This window comes from Mauremys reevesii, linkage group 1, assembly GCF_016161935.1.
Source record: "Mauremys reevesii isolate NIE-2019 linkage group 1, ASM1616193v1, whole genome shotgun sequence".
Classification (NCBI taxonomy): domain Eukaryota; kingdom Metazoa; phylum Chordata; order Testudines; family Geoemydidae; genus Mauremys; species Mauremys reevesii.
The window spans coordinates 143,934,812-143,954,869 of NC_052623.1; the positions used below are offsets into that span (position 1 = coordinate 143,934,812).

The following is a 20,058-nucleotide window of genomic DNA, read 5'->3' on the forward strand; positions in this document are numbered from 1 at the left end:
GATGCTGCTGTGTAGCACTGCAGTACCACGTCTGCCAGCAGTACCCAAGAGACATATGGTGACAGTGAGCTGAGCAGGCTCCATGCTTGCCGTGGTATGTCGTCTGCATGGGTAACCCAGGAAAAAAGGTGAGAAATGATTTTTTGCCATTGCTTTCACGGAGGGAGAGAGGGATGGGGGCCTGACGACATGTACCCAGAACCACCCGCGACAATGTTTTTGCCTCATCAGGCATTGGGAGCTCAACCCAGAATTCCAATGGGCAGCGGAGACTGCGGGAACTATGGGATAGCTACCTACAGTTCAACGCTCCAGAAGTCAATGCTAGCCTCGGTACTGTGGACGCACACTGCCGACTTACTGCACTTAGTGGTGATAGGGAATTTTAGGGGTCATACAAGGCCCAAAGCTAAGTGCTTTGCAGATCATTACTCAAGCCCAAGCTTGTGAGCCTTAAAACAGAAGCCAAGGCCCAAGAGCCAAACTAAGGATCAGGACTAGAGAAAAGCTTGCAACAGCTTGTGTGACACAACTGAGGACAGAAGGGGGGTGGGAAGAGAGAAACCCAAAAGGACAGTCTTGCAACAAGGCCTCAGTGTACCAGCTTAGCAGTGGCAATAATAATTAAGCAAAAACAATGTTGTACAATGTAACCGCACGTAGGTGGGCAAACTTACAGTTAGGAAAGGCCTATTGTACAATATTATCATAAATGAGTGCATATAGCAAATTATTTAGAAATAAGTTAATGCAAGAAGAAGAGCATAGCACAGTCAAACCACATTTGGGACAATAACAGGAAAAACCCTAGATGGAGAGGGGCAGTGACAGGCTTGCTAAAAGTAAGAAATTATGCCAAATAAGGAGTTAATAAAGTATAATGTGTGTGATGTGTGAATTATGCTTTGCAGTTTTAGCCTTTATAAGCTTGGTGAAAATCTGTTAAAGTCAAGGCAGCTAACCCCTTGCGTGGGGCCATGCTGACCTTCTTTATATGCATATTCGTATTCTAATAAAGGTGCCTCAGGCTGTCTGATCCAAAAATCAACTGTGTGGTTAATTTTCCACAACAGTGGGGACACACACAATCAACTGTATCAAATCGATTTCTAAAAAAATAGACTTCTATTAAATCGACCTAATTTCGTAGTGTAGACATACCCTTAATCTTCTTGATCTAGCCCTGTCAATGTACAACTTAAAGCTATAAGAATATTAATATATTTAGTATCTTAAAGAATATTTAAGTTTTATAGGTCATCTCCTTTAAAGGTAAAAATAATATGTAGACCATTAATTAATCCATTCAAGCTAAAAGGAAGATCAATTTTTATTTACTCAATTTCTAAACATCTAGCAGCCAGGAGAGGGAGTATGAGGTGGAGCAGGAAGGATGAAAAAGATTAAAAAGACCTCACAATGGTACAAAGTGACTGGAAGAAATAGGATTCAAAGACGTGCTAAATACAGAGGTGATGTGTAAGGTATTGTAAATTAGATGCCTTTACACTTAGATTCCCTTACACTCAGCTATACTTACATTTTAAGGAGTATTTAAAGTGTATGTTAAAGGAGTTGGGGGACAACTTTAACTCTTTACACACTTCTATTTGGTGTATACATTGCTTGTACGTAGACTCCCTTACATTGGTAATATGGATGCAAGAAGCTCCTTGGGGCTCTAATGTGTAAGATGGTCTAACTTGCATCATCTGATCTTGACCCACAGTCCAGAGGAACACTGACTCCCTCTTCACTGACAACCTCATCTCTTTTTTGCTGCACAGACATTCGCACAAACCATTGGTTTATGAAAGCATATTTTAATTAGCTAGAGACAATAAATGATTGTTTCAGTTACCTGATCTTTAATGATATATTGTGACAGCATGAATAATTTGTAACACAGTTCTCCTCCCCACCCCTAATGGACAATAAAGGGCATCAGAAAGAATCTCTTTGTACAAAGACTCAAAATGGCAGGCCAGGGCCGCCCAGAGGATTCCGGGGGCCCGGGATCTTCGGCGGCGGGGGGGCCCTTCCGTTCCGGGACCCGCCGCCGAAGTGCCCCGAAGACCCGCGGCGCCCCCCCCCCGCCACCGAATTACCGCCGAAGCGGGACCCGCCGCCGAAGCGCAGCCCAGTCTTCGGCGGTAATTCGGCGGAGGGGGGCCCCCGCCGCGGGTCTTCGGGGCACTTCGGCGGCGTGTCCCGGAACGGAAGGGCCCCCCCGCCGCCGAATTACCCCCGAGGACCGGGCTGCGCTTCGGCGGCGGGTCCCGCTCCGTCTTCAGCGGTAATTCGCCAGCGGGGGGTCGTTCCGCCCCGGAGCGGAAGGACCCACCGCCGGCGAAGACCGGGAGCAGAAGCAGCTCCTGCGCCCGGCCGCGCAAGAGTTTGCCGGGCCCCCCGGAGGGAGTGAGGGACCCCGCTCCGGGGGCCCTGAAAAACTCTGGTGGGGGCCCCTGTGGGGCTCAGGGCCTGGGGCAAATTGCCCCTCTTGCCCCCCCCTCTGGGCGGCCCTGTGGCAGGCTATCCTATACAACATTTCATGGTAAACAACTGGGTCATTACCATATTCAGCCAATGCTATGGCTAAATTTTATTCAGTTTTTCATTTTGAAAAATTGCATGAGCCTCATGGTACAATAGTTTGCAAATAGTTCTGAGAATTATATGCCCATCCTTTGAAATACCCAAAAGGAAGGACAGTTGTGTAGTTACAGGGTTGGGAGCCAGGACATCTGGGTTCTCTTCCCAGTTGTGCCACAGACTTAATTTGTGACTTGAACAGGTTGCTTAGCTTCTCTGTGCCACATTTTCCTATCTGTGTAAAAAGGGGATGATAATACATACTTCAGAAGGATAATATGAGGCTTAATTCATTAATATTTGTAATGCCTGAGATCACTGAACGTAATGTGCCTTATAAATATTAAGTAATGTTATTTATATGATTGACAGCTGGCTGAAATAACCTCTTAGATCAAAACCAGAGGAATAAAAAGAATAGAAAATAATTCTGTTATTCATTTGGAATTATTCTTCAAAAAATAGTTTGATGCACTCTGAAGGTGCTTGTTATCTCTACAGAGAATCTGCAGTGAAATCAGTCAGTTATTAGCTAAATTAAAAAGCTGACCTCTCTTTTTGCTTCCTCCTTCCACAAACCATTATCTGTATGGCTCTTAAATTTCTTAAGCAAAGTAAGCAATCATGGGATCAGAGGGAAGGTCCTATCATGTATCAGTAGCTGGTTAAAAGATAAGGGGAAAAGTATAGGAATAAGTGATTAATTTTCACAATAAATAGGATGACCCCCCCAAGGATCTGTATTGGGACCTATGCTGTTGGACATATAAATGCATGATCTGGAAAAGGGGGTGGACAGTGAAGTGGCAAAATTTGTAGACAATACAAAATTACTCAAGCTTGTTAGGTCCAAAACTGACTGTGAAGAGTTACTAAGGGGGTTTCATATAACTGGGTGACCGGGCAACAAAATGGCAGATGAAATTCAATATTGATAAGTACAAAGTAATTCACACTGGAAACAATTATCCCAACTATACATACATGGGGTCTAAATTAGCTGTTAACACTCAAGAGAGAGATCTTGGAGCCATCATAGATAGTTCTGTGAAAATAGGTGCTCAGTGTGCAAAGGCAGTCAAAAACACTAACAATATTAGGCACCATTAGGAAAGGGATAGATCAGGGGTTCTCAAACTTCTTTGCACCATGGCCCCCTTCTGACAACAAAAATTACTTCTCAACCCAAGGAGGGGGGACTGAAGCCTGAGCCTGCCAAAACCCCACTGCCCAGGGTAGAAGGGCCAAAGCCCAAGCCCCACTGCTCTGGGCAGGGAGGCCAAAGCTGAAGCTCAAGGACTTCAGTCCCAGGTAGGGGGCCTGGAACCTGAGCCCTGCTGCCCAGGGCTGAAGCTTCATCTTCATCTTAAGCCCCGGGCCCCACCAAGTCTAAGCCAGCCCTGGTGATCCCATTCAAAGGAGGTTGTGACCCACTTTGGAGTCCGAACCCACAGTTTGAGAACCACTGGGATAGATAAGAAGACAGAAAATACCATAATGACACTATATAAATCCATGGTATGCCCACACCTTAAATTCTCCATGTAGTTCTGGTCACCAAAAAAATGATATATTAGAACTGAAAAAAAGTACAAAGAAGGGCAACAAAAATTGTTGGGGTATGGAAAAGCTTCCATATTAGGAGAGATTAAAAAGACTGGAACTGTTCATCTTAGAAAAGAGGCGACTAAAGGGGGTGATGATAAAGGTCAATGAAATCATGAATGGCATGGAGAAAGTGAATAAGATGTGTTATTTACCCCTTCACATAACACAAGAACTAAGGGTCACCTAATGAAATTAATAGGCAGCAGGTTTGAAACAAGCAAAAGAAAGTATTTCTTCACTAAGTTTACAAGCAACCTGTGGAACTCATTGCCATGGAATGGTTGAAGGCCAAAAGTATAACCAGATTTAAAAAAGAATTAGATAAAGTCATGGAGCATAGCTCCATCAATGGCTATTAACCAAGATGATCAAGTGCAACCCCATGCTTCAGGTGCCCCTAAATCTCTAACATCAAGACTTGGGGCTGGATGACAGGGAATGGTTCAGTTGACAATTGTTCAGTTCATTCCCTCCAAAATATCTAGTAATAGCTACTGTTGGAAGACAGGATATGGGGCTAGATGGACCATTGGTCTAACCCAGTATGGCAGCTCTTTGGTTCTTATAGACAATGGATGATACAGAAGAAACACCCATACATAATTTCTGAGCTTGATTAAAATCTTTCTGGAAGACAATGAAAGATCAGAATATGGAATGCAAACATTTGTGTCATCCTATATCACAGGACAAAGCATATCTATGATTTAAGCCATTAGGTCTGGGGTTAAGTGGTGTAATGGTTAATCTGGTTCTGGGACAAAAGTACCTATGCTGGTAGTTTAGAAGGAAACACAAAAAGAGAAGGGGCTAATTATGAGTATTGTGAAGCAATGGAAGCAGGAAACAATACAGTTTGTCTGCCCGCTCCATTCCATGATTAGAACCAAAACTACATACTCTCTATACCAGGGGTCGGCAACCCCTGGCACGTGGCTCACAAGGATAAGGACCCTGGTGGGCCAGGCCAGTTTGTTTACCTGCCGCATCGGCAGGTTTGGCGGACCGCAGCTCCCACTGGCCGCGGTTCACCGTCCCAGGCCAATGGGGGCAGCGGGAAGCCATGGCCAGCACATCCCTCACCTGCGCCGCTTCCCGCCGCCTCCATTGGCCTAGGATGGTGAACCGCGGCCAGTGGGAGCTGCGGTCCACCAAACCTGCCGATGCGGCAGGTAAACAAACTGGCCTGGCCCACCAGGGTGCTTATCCTTGTGAGCCACGTGCCAGGGGTTGCCGACCCCTGCCTTAAATTATTCAACTTGACCTTTTTGTTTGGACTAATTTAGTCTTTCTGTTTGGTTCTTTTGCATCTGTATATAACATTGGCTTACCTTCTGTTAACATTTGTTATTATAGGTTATTTTAACATTTTATGAACTTCCATATTGAGCTTACAACTAAATTAAATTTGTAGGGCCAATTTCCCAACAGTTCCCATCTTTGCAGATCTGGTACAGTAGATACAGTGATAAGAATTTGTTAGTCACATCTGTCTCCTGAAATCCATATGTCCAACTCAACAAGAAAACAGCCCAGAAAAAAAAATCTTATTTTACTCCAATCAGTTTAACAAACTCTTTCCACTTGAATGGATTACATCAGGCTCTAATCTCATTTCTCATAGCAATACTGGATCATCTGGTCAAACTAATGGTTTAATTATGATCTCATACAAGATATAATGTCATCAGCTATCTTCTAAAATCTCTTTTTACTCCCATTGTGTACATTTGTGCTGTAGCTGTGTTTACAATACAATGTGCAGTGATATGAGCTCAAACAAAATATCCAAAATAAGACTACATCCCTAAGACTTTTATACCTTTCAGATGTATGTATATGAGCCTATAACATCATGTCTTTCACAAATTGATTTAATTCTTCCTTGAGCAAATGATAACTGTGTAAATGACACATTCACACCATACAGCCCTTCTAGTTTCTCCAGGATTATTGGCAGTTATATAGAAGATTTCTTGCTGCTAATGAAGAGACAGGTGTCATGGAAATCGGGATATCTTCATGTTGCTTTATACATTTGTGTAGAATATAGCCTGTAATTACTGGAGGTAGTTATGGTAATTTTTGCAAAGTGTAGTAGGATTTGTCAGGCATGAAGTCTGCTCAAGATTTTCTCCTTTTGAACTGTCACTTTCTCTCTGTTGAATTGATAGAAAAAACTAAAATGATTTAGTGTAATTTTCCATATATAGTCTATTGAGGCAAGTTCATTTTAGGACCATGGATGGTGCTGGCAGCAAAAACTATCATTTCCTTTTGGCATGGACTATGGATAAACACTCACTCCCATACTGCTGGACCTCACAGAAGTGTTGCATATTGTCACCCAGGAGATGCTACTGCTGCACCTCAAAAATTTGGCAGTGAAAATGAAAATGTGCAGTTCTGGTTCAGATCCTTCCTCTTGGAACAATCTCAGCAGTTTGTAATGGGCATCTGCACCTCCACCTCTAGAGACCTCACTTGTGAAGTTGTACAATACTCTGTCCACATTCTTATTCTCTTCAACATGTATCTATAACCTTTAAGGAGATCAAGCAACATTCTGGCTCCAAATACCTCCAGTATGAGGATGGCATGCAACTCTACTTATCTTTCACAGTAAATGCTAACAGTACCACCTCCCAGCTATCCCAATGTCTAAGCAAAATCAGTAGACAAATACTGGGCTAGATGGACCTTTGGTCTGACCTGGTACAGCCATTCTTATGTTCTTATGTTTAGTAACTGAGGGCATCTAAACCTGATCAAAATGTTAATGGGAAGAGAACATTTCAAAGAGCTAAGCAAAACTCTAATATCATCTTCAATCAAGGAGGCCAAAAGAGTTCATAGCCTTTGGATCCTCATGGACTATGTTGCTACTGGATTTTCAAATAGCCACAGCTGCCAGAAACACTTTGTTCCATCTACCACTGGCCAAGAGACTAGGCCCTGTTCTATCATTTAGCAACTTGGCTGTATGGATCCAGGTATATGTGATTTTCAGGCTCAACTAATACAGTGTGCTGCATTTGGAAATAATATCATCATCTCCGGGGGAACACAAACTTCAGTATGGCTCAAAATGCTGCAGCCCACCTATTATGTAACACACACAATTCAAGTACATCATCCGTGGGCTCCAGATGTTACACTTGCCACACAACAAATACCAAACCAAATTCAGGATTCTGGTCCTTCAACAGCCTCAAGGGCTGAATCTAGGCTACTTCAGGGACTCAACTCTTTCTATGTAACTATGACCTTTCATGATAGCTGCATTCCTCAGGAACAAGCGTGAAGCTCTATCTAGATATGGGGAATTTGCATCAGTGTAACAACATTGTAAAAGCCCTAATATAAAAGTTTTGCACTGATGCAAACAATATCTTACACTTGCACAGTTTATTTTGGTATGTTACTGGATTACATTGCAGTGGTGTAAATTCTGCACCTATGCAGCATGTCTACATTTAAACTATCAATGTCATTACATCAGTGCAAATTTCCTTAATGTAAACTGGCCCTATGAGTCATGAGAGTGGGAGACACAGCTTTTTCTGATGGGTGAACAACAGCTCTGGAAGTCTCTCCCTCAGGAGTTTGGTATATTCACGAATCTCACTGACTTCTGGACAAAACTTAAGAGTCCACTCGTCTTCATAGCTTTCCCACAATAATAACTTAAGTAATAAAATATATCTCCCTTCCTTCCCAGGTCGGTGAAGAAGAGAGAGAACCAAACATCAATATTAATTTGACTACATAGCAGACCCATTTAATTCCATAAAATGCTCAGACACCACAGTAAGGAGCACAATATAAATGCCCAGATAGATGAGTTATTTGTGATACCAGCCATCAACAGGCCTTTTGAAATTAAGAAGGTTAAGGGATTTCTGAAAGGATTCAGTTGCTTGCAGCTTTGTCTCACAATTGTTATTCAAAGAGCAGAGCTAAGAGGTTTTACTTACCTCCTTTGCCAAAACCCCATTCAGAGGTACTTATGTTTCCCATTTCCTGAATTTTTAGTCTAAGTCAACCCAATAAAGGAGACCAGCTTCAACAGATTCCAAGGGTGGCACTGCTGAGAATCTGTCTGGCTAAGATGATGTCCATTTCCCAGGTGGAAATCTGATCCCCGTAACTAGACTGCGGACAACCATCCAGTAAAAGGCAATTTGTTAGTCATAGGGAAGATGGTCAAAATGGGTCATTAGTCATACTCTTCTATGGCTGTCTTTTGTGTTCATGAAGTGTTGACAGAAACATGATCAGCAATTCCTTCTACTTAATGTATGATGCTTTATGTATGAAGCACCATATACATGTAAGATACTTTGAGTGATACTTAATCATAGTAATATTAAGAAACATCAAAACACATTTAATTATTGCACAGAGATGCTGTATTTGTAAATGCATGTAATTCACCTAATGTGGTATACATATGAAAAGACTAAAATCACTTTCATCTTGAGAAATTTTGGGGATTTTTACATAAAAAATAACTTTTAGAGCAAGTTGTTAGGTGTGGGAGACAAAGTAAAACTGTGAAGTTTCCTTATTTGTTAGCAGCCAGATTGCGCCTTCCTATTTCAGATATCCAAACCCCACAAAAACTGGATTGACACATTATTTTGTGGCACTAGTAGATTTATAACTGCTCCAATTTAGTCAGTGTGAATGCCACCCATCCCTGCTACAGCTATACACAGTATAAGCAAACGGTATACTATATTTAAGAGGAGGTTTCTGACTTTGAAGACATATGGCAACTCTTCTTGAAGTCAGAAAGAAGAATTGGCATGTAGTACTTGTACTCCTTGCCAGGAAGACAGATTGTACTTTTCTGAGTATACTGACAAATGTCCCTCCTCACTGTGGTTTCGCCCTTTTTATATTACTGTATCATTATTCTTTTCATTTTGTACTTCACTGTGTAATTTGGATTACTACATTCTTAGGCAATTCTAGAATTTTGTTTTATTTTTGGAATGGTTTAGAAAATGATCAGATGTTAATTATCCTTTCACATATATACATTTATCAGTAAAAATATACTTAAAGAGATATTGCCCATTGTGTTTAGACAAGCAATATGAACATTCAAAAGGTAATAAAACAGTATGTACAACCACAAATAAACTGCAACATTTCTTTTTAAGTTACATTTTTAATGAGATTTCTGAACCTACTCTTGTGGGCTGCCATTTTACATTTGTGATGCTAATGTGTGGGAACCCAATGTTTATAATTAGTAGCTGTTTTCTTTTATAATCTGCTCTAGTAGTCTTTTAACACAGAAGAACTTCTATGAATATGTGCCTTGGGATTTTTATTGTTTCAAGCAGTGCATTTGTTGCTGTAGTATAAATGTAGTCTTATTCTAATAAGGTAGTTGAATGAACAAACCACCTCCTCTCCTCTTTCTAAAAAAAAAAGGAAAACATAAATGGTCACATACTACCTCTACATGTTTTTTCCCCCTAGGGATAGGAAACTCCATGAGTTCTCATTTCCTCTTTCAAAGTGGAGCAAGATTTTCACTCTGCCCCACACCGCCATTGAACTGGCAGGTTGGCTGTGCTCTCTGAACCTGCATATCCTGGGCTGTTCATGTGTGCAATATCATTTTCATGGAGGCCTACAGCCTCCACACTGCTTACTTGCCTCTTTTTCCCCCAGGGCAGCACTGACCATCTCGCATGAGCTATGTTGTCACGAAATTCCTTGCTGATGTCACAACAAAGCTCTAGTACCACTCCTGCACTTGTGTAAGTGGGAGTTACTGCTACAACCAGAAAAAGCTTTCAAGGGAAGCATATTCTGCAGCTCCTTGGCTCTATCCCCCCAGAGCCATGAAGCCACTGTCCCCAGGTATTTGCCTGGTGGGTCTTGCTCATATGCTCAGGGTCTAATTGACTGCCATATTTGGGGTCAGGAAGGAATTTTCACCAAGGTCAGAGTGATGTTCTGTGGCCTGCAATGTGCAGCAGGTCAGACTAGATGATCACGATGGTCCCTTCTGACCTTAAAGTATGTGAGTCTATGAGCCCCTAACCTAATCTGTGGGTCCTAATCTGTCATATACTTACTATGTTTGCAGCCCAAATACTTCTGTCATGGGCAGGATCTTAGGTACAAATTATTTAAAGAGAAGTACCATAACGCCAAAGAGGACATGAAACTTAAAAATGATTGAAATAGTGCTTTGCCTGAAAATTCTGTATGTGCTGAGTGCTTGTTTTTGCCATTTAACTAGTTTACATCTAAAAAGGAGGTGGACTGCACCAACATCACAGTCTGTCAGCTTTCACAGTCACTTCATGGGATAACCGTTTCTGATCCTCAAAATTGCTCTTCAGTTTAGAATGTATCCCCACCATCTCTGAGTTGAATTCTGTCATTTTGTAGTTAGTTACACATGAGTATTTCAGATTAGTTATAAATACTATAGACAATGGATATATAAGTACTAATGGCTCCACAGTGTTTAAATTACGACTTGTTCTCCGGAGAGGGGCAAAATGTACCACTTAACTCCATATGGAAAGGGATTAGTAATTGATACATATTGGCACAAAAAACAAGTATAACCATGGAAAAGAATAATCTCTCTGGGTGACTGGGAGAAATTGTATGGCCTGTATTATAGAGAAGGTCAGGCTTAGATGTTCACAGTGGTCCTTCATGATCCTAAAATCTATTAAACCTGTTTATTTCCTTATACAGCTAGTAATGGAGCAAGTCCCAGTACACAATTTACTTGATTGCCCCTGTTTAAGAGATGTGATGGGACTCAAATTGTGCATAAAACAGATTCAAAGGCAGGGTTTCTTTTTTGTCTAATGAAGAAACCTAATTAAAATGATAGGGTTTTCTTGGGGAAATACTCAGACCATTCATTTTTAAATCCTTTCAAAAACCATGATCTTTTATTTTATAAAAGGTGTTTGAAGTCTTTGAATTTTTACCCCTTAGCCACCATTCTCATCTAATAGCTTAAGTGAGTCCTGAGTGGTTTAAATGATTAAACATCCTTTGGGGGATTTATGATTTGTATTTCTGATTACACAATAAATATAACATCAAATCATTATTACACAATCAAGATTAAAATATTTAATCCTCAAAAATTAGTTCATATCATATGAAGTGGTCATGGATTTAAGGCATATCCAAAGAGTAAGATGACATTTAGGGTAAGATGACATTTGTCATTAAAGTAATACTTTAAAATAAATTGAAGGAGGAGAAGATGATTTGAGTGGTGAGAGGAGGGGAGGGGAGAAAAGGGGAGGAAAGAGAAGAACTGAACTTAGGCCAAGAATTAAATCAGAAATATCATTGACCAGTTGGACCTCTTTACTTAGGGGTAGACTCTGCTACCCAGTACTCATACTGAGTGGTAGCTTACTACACAAATAGTTCCATGTGTACCATCAATTTGGTGGCAGATTTCAATAGTGTTGCTCATGCTAGTCCTACTAAACTTGAGTGCTACCCAACCTAAGGACATCAGAATCTGACCCATACACTTTGCAGAGTAAGCTAGCACTCAATGCAAGTATGGACGGCAGAATCAGGTTCTCAGAGACATTTGGATGAAAGAGCTTAAGAAATGTATTTCTTGAAGTAAATGCCTAACTGAATCTTGCCAAAACATGGGCAAGCTTTCCTTGCTTGAAAGAAATACTACCCTTTTCACAGATTGCCTCTGGGTATGTTTAATAGCTCCCAGCTAATTTGCCTATTTTGGGGTTACTTCCAATAGCCTTATTATTACTTCTCTAAGAATCTAACTTGTTTCTGTTGCTGGAATCTGAAACAATATCTTTGGAAGAACAAGTTCCTTCTCTTACTCCAGGGAAAGATTTTAACTTGTCATTGAACAGTGAGCAGGGCTTATATATCCCATCAGTGATCTCTGAAATTTCTGGGAAATCCACAGAGATTCAGCAATCCATCACTCAGAGCCAGTGTTCAGTCTGGCCCCATGTAAATAATACAGATGCTCAGTGACAGACTCTTGATTTGTATTGCTTCACTTAGGCAAAACAAAAATAAAATAAAATTAAGGTATAAAAAGTGAAGGTTAAGCAGACAAAAACTGAGGGAGTGTTTGTCTAAGGAGTTACTAAGGTGCTGAACAGACCAGCCGTGCAGTGCCTATACAGAGCCTAATTCTGCCACCCTAAAGCTGAGTGTCACGTTGGTCCAGTAGGTCCAAAGAGTACCTTAATTCTCTTTTGCATCATTATTGTTATTATTAATCATTTGTATTTCAGTAGCACCTAAAAGGCCCCAGTCAAGCATCAGGGGACCATTGTGCTGAGCACTCTACCAACACAACAAAAGATTGCCCCTGCTTCAAACATCTTATATTCTATAGCTTCAGTCCTAACAAAAACTTCTATTTTACTACTGAAATTTACTACTGGGAGTAGTCCCATTGAGGTCACTTGTGGTAGTAAAATTAAGCAGGTACATAAGTGTTTGCAGCAATGGGGCCTAAGCAGACACATCCTCTGCTTTTGACTTCAGACTTGTAGTACAGCATTAAATTCCACCCCACCCCCATTTTTAGGCCTGGTCTACACTGGGGGGGGGGGGTCGAACTAAGGTACGCAAGTTCAGCTACACGGATAGCGTAGCTGAACTCGAAGTACCTTAGTTTGAAGTACTTACCCGTCCTCATGGCACGGGATCGAAGTCCGCAGCTCCCCCGTCGACTCCGCCACCGCCGTTCATGGTGGTGGAGTTCCGGAGTCGATGGGAGTGCGTTTGGAGTTCGATATATCGCGTCTAGATGAGACGTGATATATCGAACTCTGAGAAGTCGATCGCTACCCGCCGACCCGGGCGGGTAGTATGGACATACTCTTATTTAACAATGGATTTACTTTTATCTTTATTTTCACTACTCTAAAAGAGGAAAGGTATTTCATTGACATGTGTGACTGCACAAATACAAATTTAGACACTTCAAAAAATACATGTGAACATTTAAAGTATTGTGTGTATTAGATCAATTGCAGTGGATGAGTTAGTACAAAAACTAGGATTATACAATCTGCACTTTGACACACTTGAATGGATCCTTGCACCTGGGCAGAATCTCATTGAAGAGGGCTCTGCCTAGGCAAAAAGATGGTGCATGTAGATTGGATTGCAGGGTCAGGGCCATTGCCTGGAAAGGAAAAGAATCAACAATAATTTGATTGAGATATTTAAGATTGGGAAAGTCACTGTAAAACTCATCAGTCTCACCTTTTGACTCCTTACCCTAGCAAGAGAACAAGAATAAAATCAACCAAGCAATGAATTTAGAACAATTTTTGAAAAAAATACCTTTTTTATACCACATTCTCAGGCTGTGGAATTTGTTCTGCAGTAGGTCATCAGGTTAAATACTAGTCTGGATAATTTTATCAATCATAATGGGCCAAATCATTCTCCTTTAATCCATGCACATAGTTCTATTGACTTTACTAAAAGTACTTGTTTGCGAGAGACAGCAGGATTTAACTGAATAGTCGTATGATAGCTGTGCCAGATAAAATAACAAATGTAATCAAGTATTTTGCTTCAGAGCATACACTGTTTACTTAAGAGGTTAATAAGGAAGGATTTTCCATTTACCATTTCATAATTAGGTCAGAGCATTTTCAGACAACAGATATTGACTGCTGCTAGAGGTAAAGGGTCAGAGATGAACCTATTGACTTCTCCAGTATTGCAAACCTTTTTCCCAGTGTAACTGTAGTTTATTCTATAAGTATATATTATAGGACTCTTAGCTGGGGGTATTGACAAAATGAGCAGAAAAGCCGCAGAAAAAAATGTGAAATATTTGAACTTGTATTAGTTTTTGAACTCTTCTTAACCAAGCATGCAAATGATTGACCCTCTCCTCAGCCACAATGTTGTAAATTATACATTAGTGGTATGAATTACAAGCCATGTTTCTGTCTGGACTGAAGTTGGATATCCATTTCTAAGTCTTTCAGAATAAAGGTTGCTAATAGAAACCATTCTTAACACTAGCAATAGCTCACGGTTTCCTATAATTTTGTAAGGATTTGCATCTTTTGCCCCTTTCAGAGGGGAAAATGACTAAAATCAAACTTTGCAAATGGAATCCTGAGATCCAGAAAACTATAGGTTTTAGTGGCATTTAGTAAAGAAACCGTTCTTAGAAAAAAACTGAGTTGCCAGTGGGATGGGTTGGATTAAGGCCTATGCACTATAGACAAGTCTAGAGTAATGCTTCTGCAGTCAAGTAATGATGTCAGAATCTCATCCCTCGTTAAACAAGAGTTTCTAGCTCTGTTAATTGCAAAGAAAGTGACCTAAGTATAATGTAATCAGTGCTGTTATGAGCAGGACTAGGTTATCCCCTGGCTTGCTGGAGGGAGAGGACCACTTCTGCTGCTCCCAAGTCTCCTGAGAGGGGACCTCTTCTGTAATCTCTGCCATTCTCTAGGGGAGGGGACCCAAGATGTCATGCCTCTCTCTCTGTGTGGGAGATCCCTCTGCTGTCACCCATACCACTCACAAGGGTAGCGGGCCTGGCTGCCACTGCTCCTTGCCAGGTTGGCATTCTCTCCACAGCTCACTCTCTCGGTCTCTCCCTTACTCTCCAGAGTAAGAGGGGAAGACTGAGTGGTGGAAAGTAGGCAATAATAAATATGGCATATGGAATGAATGAGAAGGGAGAGATAATGAATGTGTAGATGGAATGAGGGAGGGATAGAGTAGGAGTAGGAGAGTCTTCACTCAGAGGTGTTACATTTTAATGTGGGTAGCCATTTGTTCTGCTCACAGCCAAGAGGGAACGCGGGTCCTCACCTCACCCCTTGGCATAGGAATGGCTGGGAGAGTTATTTCCTCCTTGGAGCTGGGGTTCCTGCATATGGGTTGATTAGGAGGAGCACACCTACACCACCCTGCCATCGCGGTAGAGGTCTCTTTCTGCTGCCATCCATTCCTGGTTTTGTTTGGGTGGTGCTGAGTATATAGGGAGTCCGGCACTCGGGTAGGAGGAGGATGCGTCCTTTCTTCTCCTGGATGGACCCAAGATCACCAGGAGACAAGGAGTAGGGAGGAGACCAGTTGTGGCCCAGACTACCCAAAAGGAAATGGTGGCAGACCCCCACCACCCAGAAGATTGCATTTGTGGATGCCCCTGGCTGCTAGCATCCCATCTGGTGCGATGGTGTGGAGATCAAGGCTATGGCAGGGATCAGACTAAAGGGAGCCCATGTTGTGGTGAGTCTGGGGATTGCCTTAATCTGACCCTGATTCTGCCAATTTTACTCACATCGAATAGTCCCTTACCCCACCAGTAATCTCATTAAAACCAGTGGAATAGTGGCGGAAATGAGCATTACTCAGCTGGAGTAAGGTCTGCAGAACTGGACTGAGTCTTAATAAATCAGAACTATCTGAAGTTAAATCATCCATCCTTGTATAGGCGTAGCAGGTGAATTAGGTGTTGAATATGCATGAAGGAGCAAAACCACCATCCACTTGACGTCCCATTCATTTTGCTAGTCCAGTCATGTGGATTTTAGGTATCTGAGCAGATTAAAAATCACAGCCATTTTCCAGCAGGGCTTTTCTCAGCAATTACCTCCCGGAGCCCACTCAGAAACGCTTTCAAAAGGAACACGATGCCTCCCGGCTTGATTTCCTCCTCCACCTCCTCCTGATGCAAATCAGCACCACCAGCAGCTCCTGCTCCTTCCCCCTCCCCGCGGAAAGACGGGGGTTTACCTTTCAACTAACCAGACGCTGGAGCAAAGCCGGCGCCTCGCGCTCAGAAGTTGGACTAGTGGAAACAGGTGCCCTGCGCGGCCGCCTCCGGTGCCTTTCGCTCGGGAGCGCTCGGGCTCCCACCTCTGCCGCCCCCTCGCCCCCTGCCCGGGCCGGGAGTGCGCGCGCGCTGCGCCGGGGACTGGGGCTGCGCGGGTGCAGCTCGCCCCACGCGCGTGAGATTCCGCCTTCCCCCGGGCCCGGCGGCTACTGCTGCTGCAGCCGCCTCGCGAAGCAGCATCTCCCCAGCGCGGAGCCGGGCGGCTTCGCCTTTTCCTTCAGCTATTTGCAGCTCGTCATTTCCGCCAGGCTCCCGGCCGTGCGGGAGAAGGAGACAAGCGTGGAGCTGCCCTGGAGGCGGGGGAGACGGTGGCTGAGCCCCAGCCGCAGCCCCGCGGCCGCCTGATTAGCCGCCCGGCAGCTCACGCCCTCTGCCCTCGGAGCAGTCCGGGGATCGCTCGGGAGCAGCGGGGGCGGGAGGCCCGAGGCGACGGAGCGTGCAGCAGCAGCAGCCGCCGCCGCCTCCCACTCCCCGCCGGGCCAGCAACATGAATTGAAACCCGGAGAGAGACGCAGAAGCAGAGGCAGCGAGCGGGAGAGGCGCGCGGGGCTTTGGTGGCGTCCCCTCCACTGGCGGGCTCGGGCGCTGAGGCTGGGCTGCGAGAGGCTTGCCGGGTACGGGGCGGTTGGAAAACCTACTACAGCAAAAAGCAACCTCGACCCTTCTCCCACCTCCCCCCCACCGCCGGCTCCTCGGCTGCCCGGGAGGACAAGGGGAGTGGGTCCGCGCTTCTCCTCCCGCCAAAGGGGCGGCCGAGTCCCCGATGGCTCTCATCATGGAACCCGTGAGTAAATGGTCTCCGAGTCAAGTGGTGGACTGGATGAAAGGTAACTAGCGTGGCCAGGCTGTGTGGTATCCCCGGGGCGTCCCCCCTCTTGCTGGGGGCTCGGCAGCCTTCCCTGCATTTGTGTGTCCGAGCTCGGGCAATCTGGGTGTCACGCACGTGTGTCTTATGCTCCCCCCCCCCCCCCAGCGAACTGGTGGCGTGCGGTGCCATGGCTGAGAAATAACCTGCCCCCGGGTCCGCAGCCCGAGGGGGCAGGATCCGCGCCCCGCTCAGTCTGTTACACGTGAGACTTGAGCTGAACGGGGATGGACATTTCTTAGCGCCCTTCCCCGCCGCTGCCCCTCGGCCGGCAGGTGCTGCTGCTCTCCGCGGGCAGATGCCGGCTGGGGCCGGGGCTGGGGAGGCACCGAGTGGTCCCTCCGACCCTGCTGCTGCCCCGGGGTCCCCGCACTCGGCGGGGCCGAGTCCGATGGGGCGCTGCTGGGAGAGAGCCTGGTCCCCAGGAATCAAGTTCTCTCCGTCTCATCATCATCGTCCCCTGTCATCAGGCAGGTATTGATCCGCCACCGCCAGCCGCCTCCTTCCCCGCCCAGCTTCTTCTTGTCACTCGTGGAGCGGCCAGGGGATTTGCCTGGCCCCGCGGGACCTGCCCTGCCCTTCCCACCCCTGCGCTCTGGAGGGGAGCCACGGTTCATTGCTGCCTTACCCTTCCCAACTCCTGCCGGCCGGCCCAGCCCGTCTGAGCGCGGGATTTGAAGCCAAAGCTGCCGCCGGTCCTCACCCCGGTCGGGGTGGCTGGTTCTCGCTTGCATGCTGGTTTCCGCTGTGGGGCGAGCGGCTTGGCGTGTTTGGCATTGCTGGGTGAGGCATTGCTGGCTCCCTATACAGCCAGAGCGATCGGGCGCCTCTAACTCCGGCTGCCGGTGGAGTATTTGCTTATTGCTCAAGTACTGGGAGTTAATTTTGAAAACAATTTGCTTATTGGCGGCCGGTATTTGGTGGCTGTACAGCCGGGGAGCGCAACAGTTCCCTTAGCTCTCTCCCCGCAAAATTTCATCCACTTACATCAGTGGGAATGCTTCCAGTCTTTTAAGGCGCTTTCCCCTTTTTTATTGAGACTGAATGTCATTTGCACCCTTCTTGCCTCGTTATAAGGCTGTTATATACGTTGTAACACTGCTTCGCGCCTCAGTCCACTACCTTTGTAACGCGCATAGTATTTGCCTGCTCAATGATTGCTGTATGCGAATGGGAGGAGAGTGGTTTAACCCCCCACCCCAAGCGATGATGTATTTCATACACTAATTCACATGCTTTAAGATTCAGTACTTATGTTCAGGAGGAAACCGGGTGGATTGTTTTCAAAATTAACTCCCAGTACTTGAGCATGAAAATGGATTTTTTTTTAAATAGCTTAGCTGGTCCAATTAAAAAAAAACACATTACATATTTGAGCTCAGGCTATTCTTGACAGATGGGAAATGAAATGACTCCTATAATAAAAGTTTAACATAATGTCTGATGTTAGTTTATAGAGATGACTGATTTAAATGCATGCTTTAATCATATTTTGTCTTCAGAGGATTAAAACTTTAAGCAAGATCTACCATATGAGAAAGATGTAATCAGTCCATTTTTAGTCAGGGGTTTAATCTCTTGTGAGCACCATAAGAAGCCTCCCCCTTTGAATGAAGCATTGGAAATCAATATCTTGTTATAAAATGTATTTCACTGTATAAAACAATGCCTATCTAAACCCTACATGCTAGTAAAAGTTTTAAAGCTTTCTGGTCATGATCTAGATGCATTATTTACATTGACCTGGCACTCTTAATTGAACTGTATTTATTCGTCCTACAGCTCAAGCCCTTAAACACAAATCTTCTCCAGATAGGAATTGAGCTTTGACATGTTTTCATATTATTTTATATACAGATACAGTTTTAAAACTCTAATTTAAAACCAGAATTTTTAGTATCTCTAATCTAGGCAGCAGCTGTGATTTGAATAAATCACATCTAGTATTATATATCCTTTTAATAAAGACAGCACAACTGGATGAATATGACTTTTGAACAACTGCTACATTGTGGGAGTTCTTCATAACATGTTGTGCCCTACTAATGTGACAGTGTCATCATCCTTAAAATTTGAGGCACATAGCATATGTTTTCAGTTATTCCACCCTGGCATTTATAGCCATAAATAGAGTTATAATGTTCAGTAACACTCAAATTTCTTGCTGCTGCAGAAGTCCTCTCCATCCACAGAACTTAAAAACAAACAAAAAAACATGCATAACATGGTCATTCATCATCTAAGAAATGACAGAGTAACCAAATTTTACAAAGCTATTGAAACAGGCTGAAAGTTGTCAATATTGATAGTATGTACCTTGTAACTGTAAAATATTTCATGAGAAGTATTAATTTAAATATTCAAGTCCAATAAAAGTAAAAGACTACAGAATATTTGGGAGCTTTCTCAACTGATGGCTTAGAATAGGGTGGACAAATGTAAACTTCCTCCACTATTGATTTTTAAACAAGCTATGTTGCAAAACTTGATTTTAAATGTATCTAAACTCAAAATTTAGTTTGGCTTTAGTTGATCTTATCTACATTTACCGGAGGTTTGATGCTGCGGTGGTCGATTTAACGGGTCTAATGAAGACCACGTAACTTATTAAGTTATTCACGTAACTTAAATTACGTAGCTTAGATTGACTTTCCCCTTTAGTGTAGACAAGGCTTTAGCAATGAAACTGCAGTAGCAGAGCAGAACAAGTAATGCTAATGACATACTTAAAAGTTTTAAAGTAATGTTAAATTGTTCTTAATCTTTGTAGGAGTGAAATGAAAATTCAAATTACTCAAGGAGGTGGCAGTGAAATAGTTTCCTTAAGAAAGATAGAAGTGCTTCTTAGGTGTTAATACTAAAGGAATGTAAGAAACAATTGTGGGGTTTTCTAGTGCATGGAAGTGTGGAGATTGAAGGGGTGGTGATATTGCCAAGTTATGCAAGTAACCTCATCCTCAGTGAACAGACATCGAGCACTTCTGACCTTCCCTTTCTTTCTTTTTGTACTTGGCACCCAAGGTGAAAGCTCATGTTCATTGCATCTCGTTATAAAAGAAGCTTCAACATTTGACTAGAACTCTCTGAACAAAAAATGTAGATAAATTAC

General features: G+C 43.5%; 1 protein-coding gene and 1 long non-coding RNA gene across 6 annotated transcripts in view; one reads left to right on the forward strand and one right to left on the reverse strand.

Annotated features, from left to right (window-relative positions):
* Positions 1-13,207: 13,207 nt before the first annotated feature.
* On the reverse strand, positions 13,208-15,760 carry LOC120406359. The gene is made up of 2 exons (XR_005599232.1): positions 15,058-15,760; positions 13,208-13,396 (listed from the first exon to the last, which is right to left on the reverse strand). It is a non-coding gene; the product is annotated as an uncharacterized LOC120406359 (long non-coding RNA).
* Positions 15,761-15,974: 214 nt separating this feature from the next.
* The window catches only part of CNKSR2 (connector enhancer of kinase suppressor of Ras 2), a 368,883-nt gene continuing 364,799 nt past the window's right edge, over positions 15,975-20,058 (forward strand). For 2 of the 5 annotated variants that reach the window (XM_039540999.1, XM_039540984.1), the window contains exon 1: positions 15,976-16,911. In XM_039540999.1, coding sequence (XP_039396933.1) covers positions 16,848-16,911 — 64 coding nt within the window. In that variant the 5' untranslated portion in view covers positions 15,976-16,847. Of the gene's footprint in view, positions 16,912-20,058 lie in introns of all 5 variants that reach the window. The other 3 variants (XM_039540992.1, XM_039540966.1, XM_039540974.1) reach the window with 3 other exon arrangements.